The sequence below is a fragment of the Coregonus clupeaformis genome, chromosome 33 (assembly GCF_020615455.1).
Source record: "Coregonus clupeaformis isolate EN_2021a chromosome 33, ASM2061545v1, whole genome shotgun sequence".
NCBI lineage: Eukaryota > Metazoa > Chordata > Actinopteri > Salmoniformes > Salmonidae > Coregonus > Coregonus clupeaformis.
This window is the reverse complement of record NC_059224.1, coordinates 10,326,986-10,346,189: the sequence shown is the minus strand read 5'-3', so window position 1 is coordinate 10,346,189 and position 19,204 is coordinate 10,326,986. Positions and strand designations below refer to the sequence as shown.

Genomic DNA, 19,204 nt, shown 5'->3' with positions numbered 1-19,204 from the left:
TGATGAAACTAATTGCAGTAATATTTGGGAAAGTATTCAGACCCCTTGACTTTTTCCACATTTTGTCACGTTACAGCCTTATTCTAAAATTTATTAAATCGTTTTTTCCCCTCATCAATCTACACACAATACCCCATAATGACAAAGCAAAAACAGGTTTTTAGAAATGTTTGCTAATATAAAAATTTAAAAAATCTGAAATCTGACATTTACATAAATCAATTTATTTTTATTTTTACTTAACTATTTTTTACTTAACACTTATTTTTCTTAAAACTGCATTGTTGGTTAAGGGCTTGTAAGTAAGCATTTCACTGTAAGGTCTACACCTGTTGTATTCAGTGCATGTGACAAATCACATTTATGTACATTTCAGATTTATTATATTTTTTTATATATTAGCAAACATTTCTAAAAACCTGTTTTTGCTTTGTCATTATGGGGTATTGTGTGTAGATTGATGAGGGGAAAAAACGATTTAATAAATGTTAGAATAAGGCTGTAACGTGACAAAATGTGGAAAAAGTCAAGGGGTCTAAATACTTTCCGAAGGCACTGTATGTGTTGATTATTTGAATCGGGTGCATTTTGAGCTGGGCTGAAACTAAATGGGTCCACCTCCACTGACTGCTGAGTACTGTAGTAGTAGACAGTAGACAAGACCTCATGTAGGCGCTTTGTTCCAACCATCCACTTCTGGTCAATCGAGCTGCTCATTGTCTGTTGATGTGGAAGGTTTCCAGTGCATTAAGTCCTTGTTGCCTAGCGCTCTGTGTGATTGATGGGATATGTCTCCCGAGTGGCGCAGTGGTCTAAGGCACTGCATGTCAGTGCTAGCTGTGCCACTAGAGATCCTGGTTCGAATCCAGGCTCTGTTGTAGCCGGCCGCGACCGGGAGACCCATGGGGCGGCGCGCAATTGGCCCAGCGTCGTCCAGGGTAGGGGAGGGAATGGCCGGCAGGGATGTAGCTCAGTTGATAGAGCATGGCGTTTGCAACGCCAGGGTTGTGGGTTCGATTCCTACAGGGGGTATGAAAAAATAAATAATGTATGCACTAACTGTAAGTCGCTCTGGATAAGAGCGTCTGCTAAATGACTAAAATGTAAAATGTAAATGTAATATGAAGTGATGTCACCATGTCCACATCAGCAATCAAACAGCAGATCAGCATTGATGATGACAGCAGTTGGTTGAAAGGACACACACAGAGGTCCCTGAGGACTAGTTGACCAGCCCCGATCTACTGGAACTTATTGGAGAGATTAGTTGTGTTCAGTAGGCATGAATGGGAGAAATCGTTTTTTAAACGATAAACTATTGGCATTCTTTTTCTCAGACAAGTTAAGGGAGTATCCCATCCTTTTGACAGCATTGCATGCCTACTGAATGTGACCCAAGCCTGATCTGTGGTTAGCTGTGAGAAGAGTATGACATCTAAGTGCCTCTCTCTCTCTCCCTTACTGTCTTTCTCTCTCCCCCTCTCTTTCTCCAGGACTCTGACTCGCCCCGTCACTCCACGGCGTCCAACAGTTCTACGTTCAGCAGTCCCCCCAGCCCGGCCTCACCCCACAAGACCAAGTCCCTCTCTCTGGAGAGCACAGACCGCATGACCGGCTGGGACACATGAGTGACAGTAAGCACACCGCTCCAATCCCTGACCCTCACCAAGCCCTGGGCCCGCCCCCCTCCCCTGGCGCCGCCTATCCCCTGCCCACGGAACTGCACCTGCTGCCACAGGCCCCTCCCATTTACTTACTTCACCTTTGACTGGAACTGAGATCTACAAACAAACACAGGGAAAGGAAGTGTTTGACCAAGAAGGAAATACTTGGAGAGGATATGTTAGTTAATGCGTGGAAGAGTGTGTGTGTGTGTGTGTGTGAGTGTGTGTGCGAAGTGAGTGTGTGTGTGCTTGCATATGTTTGTGTGCACGCCTGTGTGTGTGTTTTTGAGGGGGGCATACAATATAGGAATTAAAATTGACACCCCCTTCCATCTGCTTTGTAGCTGATAGCCAGAATAAGCGAAGCGCTAAGTTTAATTGAAAGTACTTTTGATTACAGCACTACTAGCACCCGTGTTGAGTATCTCCCCATGTAATTGGCAACTCCTGTAAAGAGACACACAAACCTCAAGACGCAACAAGAAGAAGAGGATGAATATGAAACAACAGATCATTTGATACGTGTACATAGCACCCTTTGGGCTTGGGGGACCACCTTTTATTTATTAATCAGACCAAGGTGTTTCACAGAGGAGAAAGAGAGGATGTTTTCGCTTTCTTTCTGTTGCTTTCTTCCGGAACGGTAGTTAATAACATCAGAAGAAGAGGGGGCATTCCATTTACAATACAAGGCTCACAAAAAAAAGAAAGCAATGATGTTTATTTTTCATTTTGCTCATGAAAGTGAAATATGTGCAGTGACTTCATTTGTTTGTACCATCAGTGAAAAGCTACAGTAAAGCAACGGAAAAATACAACTATGATGAGGGGTATTTTAATTCTAGGTTGACCCCTGACCTCACCGGCTTCACGTTCTAGAATTCTTAGGGACAGCAGCGTTTAGAAGCAGACCGAACATTCTATGATGACATCACGGCTCCTTCTGCCACTTCCTCATGACATGGGCCAGTGACCTCATCCACTGAACTGGAACCATTGGGCCATTCTCCATGTAGTGTAGACCTACTACCGTAAGTACAGTAATAGACCAACCACCGATCAATTACAAAAAGTAAATTCCCATCACAACAATGTACATAGGTTAAAAGTAGAGAATAATATATGATAAGGGAAATACTATAGAGAAATACATGATGGGAGAAGATTATGGATTCCTTTTTATTTTTTTCAGAATGATTTGGGGTTATATTCACACGAAAGCCATTTTAAACCACAGTTCTTTTTATGATTGCTTTTAGATTTTTTTACAAATTATTTTTATTTCATGTATGAGACAAACCGTTGAGTGTTATTTTGATTTGCGTTTGGGGAAACATGGACCCGTGGACCCGTGCTGTTTAGTGAATATGTGCATTTATTTTAAGCGATAGGCCTATCACAGATGCATTCACACAGGCGTTTCCCCCTCCACTCTGGCCGCTATGTTCCATCAGTTGAGGGGGGATGTATATTTCCAAACTGACAGTGATTCTGAAACACAAAGTGTGTATTTCCATACTATTCCCTGTGGTACCGACCTGTGAACCTTCCCTGTGGTACCGACCTGTGAACCTCAAATATGTTCCTTTGACTTCTAAGAGAGATTTTGGAAAGCTTGTTATAACCAAAAAAGAATGACTTGAATCTTGAGTTTTCATAATTTTTCAGACAGCCTTGCTTATTTTTCAGAATGTTTCGATAGATTAGGGGGGAAAAAGAGACGACAATTGTAAAGAGATGGTGATTTGACTACACAGACCGCACTAGGCTTAAATGTAGTGAATGAATGTAAAAGAAATGCTAGGATGACAAGGCCAACACTTCATTTCTGTTACAAATTAGGTCATTGTTATGTTCTTATTATCAACTGGTAATCTGTGTATTGCTGTCTGTTAATGCAATCACCTTCATTTAGACCAAAATTGGGGTCCATTCCATTTTAATTCGGTCAATTCAGGGAGTAAACTGAAGTTCCATTCCAATTCCAATTTTCCTCAATGCTTCTCTGAGACAAATTTGGAATTTGAATTTCTGTTTACTTACCTGAATGTAAATGGAATTGACCCCAATCCTAATGCAAACCACACCACAGTGGTGTTGATCATATTTATGTGTGGAACGGAAACAATCATTTACTTGATATAGTTTCTGAGCATTGGGTCATGTGCTTAGAACAACTGACTCTTTTCGCTCAAGAGGAAGGGAGGGGACTCTTATTCTTGAAAGGGGACTCTTATTCTGGAAAATAAATATTTTCATGTCTAATGAGGATTTGTTGTTATGTTACAGACCATTCAATGAATTACCGTTGTTACTTACTGCTGAAAGGGACCTTCTGTTTAGGAGTGTGTTTGGGTGGGTTGAAGTGTACCAAGTAGTATAGATTGCAGTTTACCTTCAGCTATCCTATTCACAAGTGTATAAAAAGATGACACAACAATTCCTGCCATTGGAGTCCTAAATCTTAACCCTAAACCACAATTCTATTCTATTCACTTGTAAAATACAGCCATGTATGCCTACTCATGCCAAGTGTTTTTAGAAATCCATTTTATATTGAGCTTGAAGAATAAGAATTTATCTGGAAGTGTCACTGTCTCGCTAAGCTGGTTTTACTCAACCGTCTCAACTTAACTTAATCGCTTCTCTTAAGATTTCCTTTTAAGCTACCAACTCTCCCTATTCATATCTGCTGGACCTTATCTGTAGAATGTATTAGTTGAGAAAGAGGAAATATCTTAGTCTGAGTATTTTGGACCAGACTTTAATTGTACATCCCACTTTTTTAAAAACTCAGGAATGTCAGAACCAATGATTATTTTCATCCTAACAATTAAAATGAGTGTGACAGAACAGACTACACTTGGGAAAGAAGAGCTCAATTTAGCCATAGTGTAGCTAGCTGTGACTAGGCGTAGCGGTCAAACGATTCAGCTGGAAGAAAAGAGGAGAACCGGAATAAGGAGGAAGAAATCAGACAAGTGTTTTGAATCCAGGATGAGAAGAGGTGAGGGGTGAACGGCCGGATGGAGGGTAGTAGTTTGAGGCTGAGGTGCCACCATGCTAACCATTTTTTTTTTTTTAAGAAAACGCCTTTGCATTTCAGTGAGGTCTTATCTGAAATTCTTTCTATATTATTTAGCTCTTTCATATCATTTTACACTTTTGTTTTTTTTCTAGGATTGCTTTGTAATAATTTGTACAGTTTTGCATGTTATAGACGTAATCATTTTTTTGTTTTGGATTAGTTTTTAATTTTGACTTGTTCATTTTATTTGAACGGTTTGGGAGTTTTACTGAGGATACCCACTACAGGTGATGTAGATTCTTTTTGCACAGAAATATTTAAGGTGTAAGGTCAAACAAATAATGTATGGAAACTGTCCACCACTCTTATGTGGAGAGCTCATTATATTAACCTGACTCTGATGTATTTCAATAAAACGGAGGGCTGTTACAAATACGGCTTCACTGAGTTTCCTGTCCTGATTTCATTTATTTCCTTGGGAGGACACGGAATAGCCTGGATCCAAACTGAATCGCTCTTGATTCACCATTGTTTCACTTTTGAAATGGAGAAATTCAGTTTGGCTTCCAGGCTAGGGCACAGATCCACTTACAGATTTCCCAGATGTATTTTGAGAAGAGTTGATTAAAAATGTCACAAATGACCCCTCCAAAAAAATCAAATTTACATCTATTCACGTTGCCATTACTAGAATAAGTTGTGGCTAACATTTATCTATACAAGTAAGTATACACTTCATAGAAGGGGAGGAACAATACAACTGATTCTAATTCTAACTGGAGGGGAAAAGAACACTATAATATTCTACCTATAAGGCTGGAGTTTGGAGGTCAGCTTTTATCCTGTAATACAATACAGCCTTTCACTTCACAATTGCTGATTCATTGATTCATCGTCAATTGTTTTCAATTGATTGACAACAGGACAGGACACTGTCCCAATCTCCTTCACGTTATCACTAGGACCCTGAGTTTCCCCTGGGCAGATCACAGTCAGGAAAGACTCCTGGCCCTACACCTCACATACAGTACCTTTAACTGCCTCCATCAGAAGTGCAATGAAAACAATAGACGTATAAAAGTACCTCAATGTATAGTAGTAGAACTGGTTTTGGAGACCCGTCTACAGTGGTTCTCGTACAGGTAAACAATGTAGTCAATAGGAATAAAGTATTGGCTTTTGAAGAGGAGTGCTTTGGCAGCATTTGCTTGTGTGACCAATAATGGAGCGAACTAGATTCTAAAATCCTTAGATTGATCCTTTTTCACCCCCCTGAGTAGTGGAACATTTACATTTACGTCATTTAGCAGACGCTCTTATGCCGATTGATAAGAAGCTCTTGAAAGTCTTCCCAGTAAAACGTCCTTCACATGAAACTGATCCCCGCGCTGCGTCTTTCACATAGAGCTGACTCCAGAACAATGTCTTTCACATAGAGCTGACTCCAGAACAATGTATTTCACATAGAGCTGACTCCAGAACAAGGTCTTTCACATAGAGCTGACTCCAAAACAGTGTCTTCCACATAGAGCTGACTCCAGAACGGTGTCTTTCACATAGAGCTGACTCCAGAACAAAGTCTATCACATAGAGCTGACTCCAAAACAGTGTCTTTCACATACAGCTGACTCCAGAACAGTGTGTTTCACATAGAGCTGAGTCCAGAACAGTGTCTTTCACATAGAGCTGACTCCAAAACAGTGTCTTTCACATAGAGCTGACTCCAGAACAGAGAACAAACCGCGTTGGAGAGATTACTCCTCTGTATCCAATAAAAAATGTTCTTCTTCCATGTCAGTGTTATTGGGTCAGGTCTCACACCTGCAGGTCCAAGTTACACTGTCCGCTGAATCCAAGTCGTCTGCTATCTTCATTTATCAGTGATGTTTAGTGAGGTTGAGTGAGGGGACATGTTGAAGTATGATTATCAAACAACTGTCCAGTATGTCCTGTTTCCTCACAATCTCCTTACTCTCAAAACTGTCACACAAAGGTCTAGTATGCCCAGTCCAAAATCAATCTCTACCCCCTAGTTGTATATCTAAAAGGATGGCATGGGTTTTAGCTACGGGGTAGAGTCTAGGGGGTAGTTCAGGCCGTGGTTCCATTCTCCTCTAGGATTCCATTGCCGGGGGCGCTCTGAATGGCCTGGGTGGAGCCGTGCTTTGATATGCTGTCCAGACGGTTGGTGCTGCAGTGTCTGAACCCTGATTGGTCGTTGAGGAGGGGCATGCTGCCATAGGGGAGGCGATCCTCGACTCCGCGGAAACTAAACGGCGTGTACCTGACAGAGGAGAGGAGAGAGACGGTTGGTCAGGTATCTGGGACTATATATACAGTGCCTTGCAAAAGTATTCATCCCCCTTGGCGTTTGTCCTATTTTGTTGCATTACAACCTGTCATTTTAAATGCATTTTTATTTGTATTTCATGTAATGGACATACACAAAATAGTCCAAATTGCTGAAGTGAAATTAAATAAAGAACGGAAAAGTGGTGCGTGCATATGTATTCACCCCCTTTGCTATGAAGTCCCTAAATAAGATCTGGTGCAACCAATTACCATCAGAAGTCACATAATTAGTTAGATTGCACACAGGTGGACTTTATTGAAGTGTCACATGATCTCAGTATATATACACCTGTTCTGAAAGGCCCCAGAGTCTGCAACACCACTAAGCAAGGGGCACCACCAAGCAAGCGGCACCATGAAGACCAAGGAGCTCTCCAAACAGGTCAGGGACAAAGTTGTGGAGAAGTACAGATCAGGGTTGGGTTATAAAAAAAAATCGGAAACTTTGAACATCTCACGGAGCACCATTAAATCCATTATTAAAAAATTTAAAGAATATGGCACCACAACAAACCTGCCAAGAGAGGGTCGCCCACCAAAACTCACGGACCAGGCAAGGAGGGCATTAATCAGAAAGGCAACAAAGAGACCAAAGATAACCCTGAAGGAGCTGCAAAGCTCCACAGTGGAGATTGGAGTATCTGTCCATAGGACCACTTTAAACCGTACACTCCACAGAGCTGGGCTTTACGGAAGAGTGGCCAGAAAAAAGCCATTGCTTAAAGAAAAAAAATAAGCAAACACGTTTGGTGTTCGCCAAAAGGCATGTGGGAGACACTCCAAACATATAGAAGAAGGTACTCTGGTCAGATGAGACTAAAATTGAGCTTTTTGGCCATCAAGGAAAACGCTATGTCTGGCACAAACCCAACACCTCTCATCACTCCGAGAACACCATCCCCACAGTGAAGCATGGTGGTGGCAGCATCATGCTGTGGGGATGTTTTTCATCGGCAGGGGCTGGGAAACTGGTCAGAATTGAAAGAATAATGGATGGCGCTAAATACAGGGAAATTCTTGAGGGAAACCTGTTTCAGTCTTCCAGAGATTTGAGACTGGGACGGAGGTTCACCTTCCAGCAGGACAATGACCCTAAGCATACTGCTAAAGAAACACTCGAGTGGTTTAAGGGGAAACATTTAAATGTCTTGGAATGGCCTTGTCAAAGCCCAGACCTCAATCCAATTGAGAATCTGTGGTATGACTTAAAGATTGCTGTACACCAGCAGAACCCATCCAACTTGAAGGAGCTGGAGCAGTTTTGCCTTGAAGAATGGGCAAAAATCCCAGTGGCTAGATGTACCAAGCTTATAGAGACATACCCCAAGAGACTTGCAGCTGTAATTGCTGCAAAAGGTGGCTCTACAAAGTATTGACTTTGGGGGGGTGAATAGTTATGCATGCTCAAGTTTTCCGTTTTTTTGTCTTATTTCTTGATTGTTTCACCCCCCAAAATATTTTGCATCTTCAAAGTGGTAGGCATGTTGTGTAAATCAAATGATACAAACCCCCAAAAACTCCATTTTAGTTCCAGGTTGTAAGGCAACAAAATAGGAAAAATGCCAAGGGGGGTGAATACTTTCGCAAGCCACTGTAACATAGTAATGCCCCATGTTGTTAACACTTACCCCTGTCAGACCAACACATCCTCATCTCTATACATCCTTACCTACACGCCTCCCTTTGCACATCTGGCTTTTTTCAACCCCAAAATAAATTCAATCAATTTATCCCTCCCCCCTCCCTGTTCCCACTCCCACCCCTATCCCCGTCCATCCCTACCTGCCATCTCTGGATTTATAAAGACTTCCATGGAAGCTGCTCATCTTGCTTCGGGTGCTGCGGACGCTGCTTGCCCGGCTTGTGCTCCCGCTGGGGGGCTCGTCCAGCATGGCCAGGTGGGTGGAGGAGGCTTGGGTGGAGGTGCCCTGCGTGGACGTCCCCCTGGACTTCTTCACGATGGGGGTGATGGGGGTGTTGGGTTCTCGCAGGAGCAGCTGGGCAAAATCTGGCTCCTGGAGCACCTGTCTACTCTCGTTGACCACACTACTGGAGAAGGGAGAGAGAGGCGGAGTGGGGGAAGGGAGGGATGGAGGGGAGGGCGAGGCGGAGGAGGGAGGGAGGGAGGGGAGAGAGAAAGGGAAGGTGGAGTGGTAGATGAGAAGTGTGTGGAACGGGGTGGGAGAGGGGGTTAATGTTCTGATCACAGAGGGGGGTGAGCGCAGAGAAGGGGCCTGTCACTACCACCACTACACATCACCCATACCTCTACACATCACCCACACCACTACACATCACCCACACGACTACACATCACCCACACCACTACATATCACCCACACCACTACACATCACCCACACCACCACACATAACCCACACCACTACACATCACCCACACCACTACACATCACCCATACTACTACACATCACCCACACCACTATACATCACCCATTGATGTTCATGACTGTTATATAGTGCAAATCTATTCATGTTAGGGAGAGAAAACGTGTTTTAGAGACTTACTCTTTGTGTCTCTGTCTTTGGAAGAAGCTGGCCCATTCGAAACAGGTCTTCTTGCTGCCCACCCAGAACACTGAAGGGATCCCGACTACCAACATCATCAGGTACTTAATGAGGAACAGAGACAGGTTTGGTCTGTTGGTCTGCTCAATCTAGGACACACAGAGAGGAGAGGTGAGAGGTGTGAGTGTGTGTCTGGCATAACGGAGTACTCTACTAACAATCGGTGCTGGAGTGAAACAGTGTGTGCAAGGCTGCGTGGGTGGGAATGTAGATCTCAGTGAGTATGACGCTACGGTATGGTACGGTTGTGTGTGCAAGGCAGTGAGGCACTGTAATTCTGAGTGTGTGTGTGTGTATTTCTAACAGACTGAGCAACAAATCAACAGCCAACACAATGTCATGACTCTCTCCTTCTCCCTCTCCTTCCCCCTCTCTCATTCTCTATTTTTATCATCTTCTCTCTCACTCTCATTCCCTCCCTCCACCCCCTCTCATTTTCTCTCCTTCTTCTGCCTCCGTCCCCTCACTTGTTCCCTCTCTCTCTACCTCCCCCCTGTCATTTTCTCTTTCCGTCCTTCCATCCCCCTCTCTCAATCTCCCTCTTCCCTGCTCAGTGGCAACCCATCATTCAGGGCAGGTGGGGCAGAGCCCCCATTTTTAGCAAAAAAACTAACAAAAACAAAACAATTTTGGGGGGGGGTTGCCTGTTTTGCATGTTATTTTGGCATTAATACGTGTCACATTTCAGTTTGCAAACAATGTCAAAATAAATACAAAAATCATTGAGTTAATAAAGCCTCACATTGTCTCTTTTTTGCTTTTTTGAGTAAGGCAGCTCCAAAATGCAAGTGTTTCAGCCTAGCTCTTTCTGTGGTGGTGGGGCAGCCAGTGGAAAATACGGAGCGTAGGGGTTGGTAATGTTCTCTAGTTGTGCCGTGATTGGCTCAGTGTTCTGTCACTCATGGGGACACTACCTCACTGCCAAATATAAGGGTAGAGCTCGAAAATTCAAGCCCCTTGGGTGCTGCCATAGAGTTACAGTAGAAGTGCCCATCCAAGAAGGCTCAAGGTCATTGGCCACAGCAGTGGTCTAAGGCACTGCATCGCAGTGCTAGCTGTGCCACTAGAGATCCTGGTTCGAATCCAGGCTCTGTCGTAGCTGGCCGTGACCGGGAGACCCATGGGGTGGCGCACAATTGGCCCAGCGTTGTCCAGGGTAGGGGAGGGAATGGCCAGCAGGGATGTAGCTCAGTTGGTAGAGCATGGCGTTTGCAACGCCAGGGTTGTGGGTTCGATTCCCACGAGGGGCCAGTATGAAAAAAATAAAAAACATGTATGCACTCACTAACTGTAAGTCGCTCTGGATAAGAGCGTCTGCTAAATGACTAAAATGTAAATGTAATAAAATTATGTCAAATCACATTGTATCTACAGTAGCTTTGATTGGACTGATCATGTCAACATCATACTTTCAAAATCTTAGCTAGCAAGGTAGCAGTCATCATCATGAATCAAGTCGACAATCTACTGGCAAATCCTTCTCAATCCTTGTCATATGATGACAAATAATGAAGAGAAATTATAGATAAACTTTACACAACAAGTCGGAAATCGCAAATTCAACAATGAGTGGTTTGGAAGAAGTCAGTGACTAACTGCAAGCATTGCAAAGCAATCACTAGCCTGCTATTCAGTGGAGCGGGTGTGTGGTCCCAATTCTGGGTTCAAGGGTCTCTTTTCCAAGCTTAAAATGATAAACATTTAACATTGGCCATGCTGTCAATCCAGCATCATTTCTGCCACGCTCAAAACAACTGTTAACTCGGAACTGGGAAATCTGACTTCAGTGAGTTCAAGACAACTGGGAAGTTGGGACTAAACGAGCTCCGACTGGGAAAATACGTTTTGAATGGTCATCCAACTCGGAATTGTAAGTTGGGAACTCAGGCCTCTTTATAGAGCTACGACCTGAAGATCACTGACGTCATCATGATTCGACCTTGTTTTTTTCCGAGTTCCCAGTTGTCTTGAAAGCACCATAAATCCAGAGAACGCCAGACTTTGATGACAATGTTTGATGACAAAATTTGCCCACGACGGACTGCTGCGCCACCTTCCTGTTCAAGTGAGCACAGCACAACAAGGTGAGTCCAAAGATATAGTGTTATGCTGTTGCATAAATGATATAATATGCTAGGGAGATATGTATACTGTAGCTAAGAAAGTAATACTAAGTGTATGTTGTGTAGTAAGCTGTTAGTAGCCCATGTGCCTCACCCTAATAATTTGGTCTATTTTCCCCTCTTAATTTTGCCTACTGTTCTGACTTGGTGGTGCACATGTAGCCTATAACCTGTTTTAGAGAAATGTAATCATCGAATATTGTAAGAGCATTCATTGTCTGCTTATATGCCCCCTTTATTTAACCTACAGTTCTGACTTGGTGTACAGGAAGAACACTGTAAGAACGGCCCATGTTCTGAATTTTGTCGCTGTACATTTCAAAAGTGCTGAACAAATAGTTATATTGACTACGTCCGTCCTAGCTCGCTCATTAATGTCTTAATCAAAATGACGGATTGCCTCTTATCCGCTTGTCGTCCCCTTATGCCATAATTTGTACATCAACTGTCAGTAGAAACCACATTTGTTTAAGCAAGTGAGCCATATCAGCTATGTTTTTTTTAAAGGCAGTAAATGAGGCTGAATGAACTGTTTCGCTGCCAGACAATGCTCCGCTGATAGCCAGGTGTAGCAGTGGTAAGGTGTTGGGACAGCTTTATGTAGGCCCTAACAGTTTGTGGGCACCGTTTGTCACCGTTATAGTGCAATTAATGTATTGTTTAGTGTTGTGTATTGGCTTTGCTGGCAAGCATCCCCAAATTTTTTGGGTGTTTGCCCACCAAGATTGACATGCTAAAATGGCCACGTCCCTGCACCCCCTGTAGACAGTCAGGCTACACACACACAGTGATCTACTGCTGAACAACGTACAGTTCAGCAGAACACAGTTTTAGTAAGAGCACACACACATGGATACACACACTATCTCCCCCTCTCCCTGTCAGAAACACACACACACACACACACACACATCCCCTGTTCTTTCTGTTCACACACACGGATACACACACACAGCAGTCCTGATGGCCTCATTATGAGTGAAGCAGAGCAGCCTGGGGCTCAGAGAGACTCATTCCTACAGACTGAGATAAGAAGAGAGAGACTGAATCACCGCAGCCATACGTCCCTCCCTTCAGTTAAGATATTATCTTGTAAACTCCTCTAGATTGCCACATCTCATCTGGTTCTGGCCAATTGTTCTAATCAGAAAGGCTTGGAGGAAGTAAAATGACAGGCTGGATGCAGCAGGACTGACCCTCCTTATTCAAGTCAATGGGTCTGTAGGCCTACACGGTGGAGAGTTCTAGTGATTATATTTCTACAGGAATAACTCTACTGTAGCATCATAGCTGATTATTTTCTGTATGTCATTTAGCAGACACTTTTATCCAAAGCAACTTACGGTCAGTCGTGCAAACATTTTCGTATAGGCGGCCGCAGCGGGAATCAAACCCACGATCCTGATGTGCAGGACCTCTCTTTCTCTCTGGCTCTGTTTGCATACTGATATAGATAGGTCCCTGCTGAACCATAGCTCTTTATGTGCTCTGGGGAAGCAAAGTCCTCCCTCTACACATCAAACAGTTCTGAAGGGCAGTCAGCAGGCCTACATGTATGCATGTTGTGTTTATATTTTTGATCAGTATACATACATGACTCAAATGTAAATGTAAACTACGCTGGTTAGTGGAACTTCTACACACACTGCTTTTACGAGAATAAAAAAACAACAACCAAAAGGGGTCTGAATACTTTCCAAATGCACTGTAGCTGCAAATAACATAGCATAGTCCCTCTATCAGCCCCATTCTTCTCCCAGCAACAGAAGCTCTGGGAGAGAGAGATGAACTCACTGCTCTATAGTGTTGGCCTGACAGATTAAGGCCCCAACTGACTTCCTTTGCCCTATCTCTCCCCCTCCCCCACACACACATTCATACACACACACACAAACAGATGCACAAGCGGGGCCCGGCGGTATTCCAGGGCGTGTTCTTAGAGCATCTGCAGAACAGCTGGCAGGCATATTCACGGTAATTTTCAACCTCTCCTTGTCCCAGTCTGTAATCCCCATATGTTTTAAGATGACCACCATAATTCCTGTTCCCAAGAACTCTAAGGCTTCATGACACAATGACTACCACCCTGTAGCACTCACATCTGTAATCATGAAGCGCTTTGAGAGGCTGGTTATGGCACACATCAACTCCATCCTCCCAGACACCCTAGACCCACAGTGTGGTGCCAGAACAACAACCTCTCCATCAACGTCAGTAAGACCAAGGAGCTGATCGTGGACTACAGGAAACGCGGGGGCGATCACGCCACCATCCACATTGACGGGGTTGCAGTGGAGTGGGTCGAGAGCTTCAAGTTTCTCGGTGTCCAAATCACTAAGAACTTAAAATGGTCCACACACACACGCACAGTCGTGAAGAAGGTTATAAGGTTAAAAAGGTTTGGCATGGGCCCTCAAATCCTCAAAAGGTTATACAGCTGTACCATTGAGAGCATATTGACTGGCTGCATCACCGCTTGGTATGGCAATAGCACCGCCCTCGATCGTATGGCGCTACAGAGGGTGGTGTGGACAGCCCAGTACATCACTGGGGCCGAGCTCCCTGCCAACCAGGACCTATATATCAGGCGGTGTGAAAGGAAGGCCTGGAAAATCATTAAAGACTCCAGCCACCCAAGCCATTGACTGTTCTCTCTGCTTCCGCATGGCAAGCGGTACCGGTGCATCAAGCCTGACACCAACAGGCTCCTGAACAGCTTCTATCTCCAAGCAATAAGACTGCTAAATAGCTACCTAAATGACTAACAATATACGGACTATCTGAGTTGACCCTTGTATTGTATTTTATTTTTGCAGTCTCTATGCACACTCACAGGGCCCTACACTCTACACACACTGACACTCACTCCATCATTTGCTCACACACATTATATGCACATACATTTATACTGACTCTACACACACCCACACCCACTCACATACAATCCTCATATACGCTGCTGCTACTCTGTTCAACATATATCATGATGCCTAGTCACCTTACCCTTATACATACACTACATGACCAAAAGTATGTGGACACCTGCTTGTCGAACATCTCATTCCAAAATCATGGGCATTAATATGGAGTTGGTCCCCCTTTTGCTGCTATAACAGCCTCCACTCTTCTGTGAAGGCTTTCCACTAGATGTTGGAACATTTCTGCGGGGACTTGCTTCCATTCAGCCACAAGAGCATTAGTGAGGTCGGGCACTGATGTTGGCCGATTAGGCCTGGCTCACAGTCGGCGTTCCAATTCATCCCAAAGGTGCTAGATGGGGTTGAGGTCAGGGCTCTGTGCAGGCCAGTCAAGTTCTTCCACACCGATCTCGACAAACCATTTATGTATGGACCTCACTTTGTGCATGGGGGCATTGTCATGCTGAAACAGGAAAAGTTGTGCCACATGTTGCCACATGTTGGAAGCACAGAATCGTCTAGAATGTCGTTGTATGCTGGAGCATTAAGATTTCCCTTCACTACGCGCTTCAGCGGCTCTGTTCTGTGAGCTTGTGTGGCCTACCACTTCGCGGATGAGCCATTGCTGCTCCTAGATGTTTCCACGTAACAATAACAGCACTTACAGTTGACCGGGGCAGCTCTATCAGGGCAGAAATTTGACGAACTGACTTGTTGGAAAGGTGGCATCCTATGACAGTGCCGCGTTTTGTTCTACCTTGTTATTTTTAGCATTACATTGTTATTGATTACTGCATTGTTGGATTTAGAGCTGGCAAGAAACGCATTTCACTGTACTTGTGCATGTGACATTAAAACTTGACACACACTACACAGCTGTTCCACTAGGTCAGTTTGTGGGCAGATCTCAGTACCAAATCTCTCCTATGTGCCAACCAGTTTACCACTAATTAAAAGGCAAGAGAATACACACAATCAATGTGGTATTGGAGATGTTTGGACAAATTAACAGCACTGAAAGACAGAGTCCCCCTGTGAGTGAGGTGAGCAGCAGACTAACACAAACCCTGCTTTCTGATCCACCACAACAACTACTAACACAGACCCTTCTATCTGATCCACCACAGCAACTACTAACACAGACCCTGCTTTCTGATCCACCACAACAACTACTAACACAGACCCTGCTTTCTGATCCACCACAACAACTACTAACACAGACCCTGCTTTCTGATCCACCACAACAACTACTAACACAGACCCTGCTATCTGATCCATCACAACAACTTCTAACACAAAACCTCTTAAAGGAGGACAGAACAAGAAGAGCAGTGCAGGTGCACTCATGTGAAAACAGCACACACTGTTACAAATGTACACACACACACACACTAAAAACCTACAGTAGCAAGGAGGAAGTGTTTGAATTATGAACTGCTTCTCCAGATGACTGGGGATGTGTTCCACAGCTCCAGGCAGAGAGAAGCTTCTCTGAAGTGCTTCATCTATTAGAAACAACCAACCTGAGAGCTCTCCTGTGTCTGTTTGACCTGGAGTACTGGAGCTAGGTGTGTTGGGAATACAACTACTGTGTGAGACCGATATATATTCTCTGTTGTTTTTCTTTCCTGTTTTGAATTTGGCATAAAAATTCAAATAGATATTTCCTGTGTTTTCGTGGGACCCCATGAAAGCTCACTGAGGCCCCTCGGGTCCTAGGCCCCCTGGTTAAGAACTACTGACGTAGGGGTTATAAGAATATTTGAGTGCAGTTGATTGTAGTTTCTATAAACGGTGACAGTAGGTGTATAATCTGGTATTGCCTGGTACGGACAGGTATATGGTATAGTGGTCAGAGTAGGTGTAATGTAGCATAGTGGTTAAAGTATGGGGATATACACTGAGTGTACAAAACATTAGGAACACCTTCCTGTAACTAATGTTATATGCCAAATTTGTAGATTTTGTTTCATATTGCATTATTATCAGTAAAGCAATTGCAACTTTTAATCTGTGTTTTGTATTATTTAGCTACATAACTTTCGCAAGAGATGACTCGTGTTTACAGTATATGCATTAGCTTGCAACATACTTTAACATAACGTTAACATAGCTAAAACAGCATAGACAATGACCCTACTTGTCTACTAGCATAAGGTAACATTAACTTGCTGACACTACACATTCAAGTATATCTGACCAAATTATGAAAGACAAGCATTGTAATTTAGAATTCCGTAAAGTGAGTGTGGAAAAGGTGAACAAATGATTGTTGTCTATTATCAATGACAAGCCAAACAAATGTTTTGCAAGGTAGATGACTAGCTGTCAATTCTTCATGACTAGCTGGCTACTAATTATTCGTGGCTAGCCAGTTAGCCCTATTGACTTACTATGGGGTTGCATTCTACTCACACTACAGTGGGTATTGTAGGCAGGTAAACATGCCAAAATTAATACAGTATGAATTTATTCACGTTTCAAGATACAGTATTGTAGTCAGGCAACAGATGAAATGTGAATGGGCAACATTTCATTCTGATGTCTGAGTTTATTTTCTCTTGCTTCAGCCCAAAAAATGGATTTCAAGAAATATTGTGTTGTTTTTACGTGGTTGTGTCATATTTCTGTGCATACTTTCTGTTGAAGCTTTCATCGATGCATGCTTCGAAATGTGTACAAGCGGAGTACGCATCCGAGAAGTGCCCTCCGTGCTACGTTTCGCAGACTTTGATTTGGACTCATACTCTGACTGATGCGTGCTCCAATTTGCGTGCTCGGAACATGGTATTATTGATAAAGAAATGTGTGAGTAAGATATGACTAAAATGTCACACCCTCAGTTAAACTAATAATGTATGACTATTAGTAGACTAGAACTTAGAGAGTTAATCAAATGTGTTTATATAAGATGCATATTTGCCCAGCAACAGAGTATTTGTTTCTTGTAATTAGGCAAATTCTCACCTGGTATGGACAGGGGATGTGCTGTAGTGGTATGGATCTCACCTGGTATGGACAGGGGATGTGATGTAGTGGTGTGGATCTCACCTGGTATGGACACGGGACGTGGTGTAGTGGTGTGGATCTCACCTGGTATGTACAGGGAATGTGGTGTAGTGGTCTGGATCTCACCTGGTATGGACATGGGATGTGGTGTAGTGGTATGGATCTCACCTGGTATGGACAGGGGATGTGGTGTAGTGGTGTGGATCTCACCTGGTATGTACAGGGAATGTGGTGTAGTGGTCTGGATCTCACCTGGTATGGACATGGGATGTGGTGTAGTGGTATGGATCTCACCTGGTATGGACAGGGGATGTGGTGTAGTGGTGTGGATCTCACCTGGTATGGACAGGGGATGTGGTGTAGTGGTATGGATCTCACCTGGTATGGACAGGGGATGTGGTGTAGTGGTCTGGATCTCACCTGGTATAGACAGGGGATGTGGTGTAGTGGTGTGGATCTCAACTGGTATGGACAGGGGATGTGGTGTAGTGGTATGGATCTCACCTGGTATAGACAGGGGATGTGGTGTAGTGGTCTGGATCTCACCTGGTATGGACAGGGGATGTGGTACTCTCTGCAGCGCTCCTGCACCCAGGTAGTCTCCCAGACAGTCCTATAGCTGTTCTCATAGAGGTAGCAGGCTATGACCGTCAACAGAGGGACCAGGTAGAGCACAGAGAACACCCCAATACGGATCATAAACTTCACCAGCTTGTCCTGGTTATCCTTCGCCAGAGGGAGCTCCATACGCACTCGGTTTAATGCAAGGATTCCCGCTAACAGTAACGCCACGCCCACCTAGAATCAGACAGAGTTGATATTGAAGGAATAGACAAAAGATGATATAAGAAAGACCAGGAAGTAAATATGGTTTTATTTACTTTTTACTCCCCAATTGGTAGATACAGTCTTATCCAATCGCTGCAACTCCCCTACGGACTCGGGAGAGGCGAAGGTCGAGAGCCATGCGTCCTCCGAAACATGACCCTTCCAAGCCGCACTGCTCGCTTAACCCGGACGCCAGCTGCACCAATGAGGAAACAGCTGGCAACCAAAGTCAGCTTGCAGGCACCCGGCCCACCACAAGGAGTCACTAGAACGTGATGGGACAAGGAAATCCCGGCCGGCCAAACCCTCCCCTAACCGGACGACGCTGGGCCAATTGTGCGCCGCCTCATGGGTCTCCCGGTCACAGCCAGCTGTGACACAGCCTGGAATCGAACCCGGGTCTGTAGTGACACCTCAAGCACAGCGATGCGTCTGTAGTGACGCCTCAAGCACTGCAATGCATTGCCTTAGACTGCTGCGCCACTCGGGAGGCCCAGATCCACTTTTTAATGAATGTTGAGATGTGTAGGTCTGTGGTATAATCAAAGGAGCAGACACAAACAGTGTCAACATGTTTACTGAACTTTGTGCATGTGCAAACGTAAACCTTGTGCACACATTAATCACCTAGCCTGTGTCCCAAATGCCACCCTCTTGCCTATACAGTGGGGGAAAAAAGTATTTAGTCAGCCACCAA

The 19,204-nt window shown here is 44.1% G+C and overlaps 2 protein-coding genes across 6 annotated transcripts in view; one reads left to right on the top strand and one right to left on the bottom strand.

Annotated features, from left to right (window-relative positions):
- LOC121548619 (serine/threonine-protein kinase MRCK alpha) overlaps window positions 1-5,140 on the top strand; it is a 95,948-nt gene extending 90,808 nt beyond the window's left edge. For all 5 annotated transcript variants that reach the window (XM_041860136.2, XM_041860134.2, XM_041860132.2 and 2 more), the window contains one exon: window positions 1,494-5,140. In XM_041860136.2, the coding sequence (XP_041716070.2) occupies window positions 1,494-1,628 (135 nt within the window). In that variant the 3' untranslated portion in view covers window positions 1,629-5,140. The remainder of the gene's footprint in view (window positions 1-1,493) is intronic.
- Window positions 5,141-5,341: 201 nt separating this feature from the next.
- Window positions 5,342-19,204, bottom strand: part of LOC121548620 (frizzled-3-like) — a 39,530-nt gene continuing 25,667 nt past the window's right edge. The window contains exons 6-9 of the mRNA XM_041860137.2: window positions 18,226-18,477; window positions 9,570-9,718; window positions 8,827-9,093; window positions 5,342-6,976 (exon numbers count right to left, since the gene is read on the bottom strand). Coding sequence (XP_041716071.1) covers window positions 6,784-6,976; window positions 8,827-9,093; window positions 9,570-9,718; window positions 18,226-18,477 — 861 coding nt within the window. The 3' untranslated portion in view covers window positions 5,342-6,783. The remainder of the gene's footprint in view (window positions 6,977-8,826; window positions 9,094-9,569; window positions 9,719-18,225; window positions 18,478-19,204) is intronic.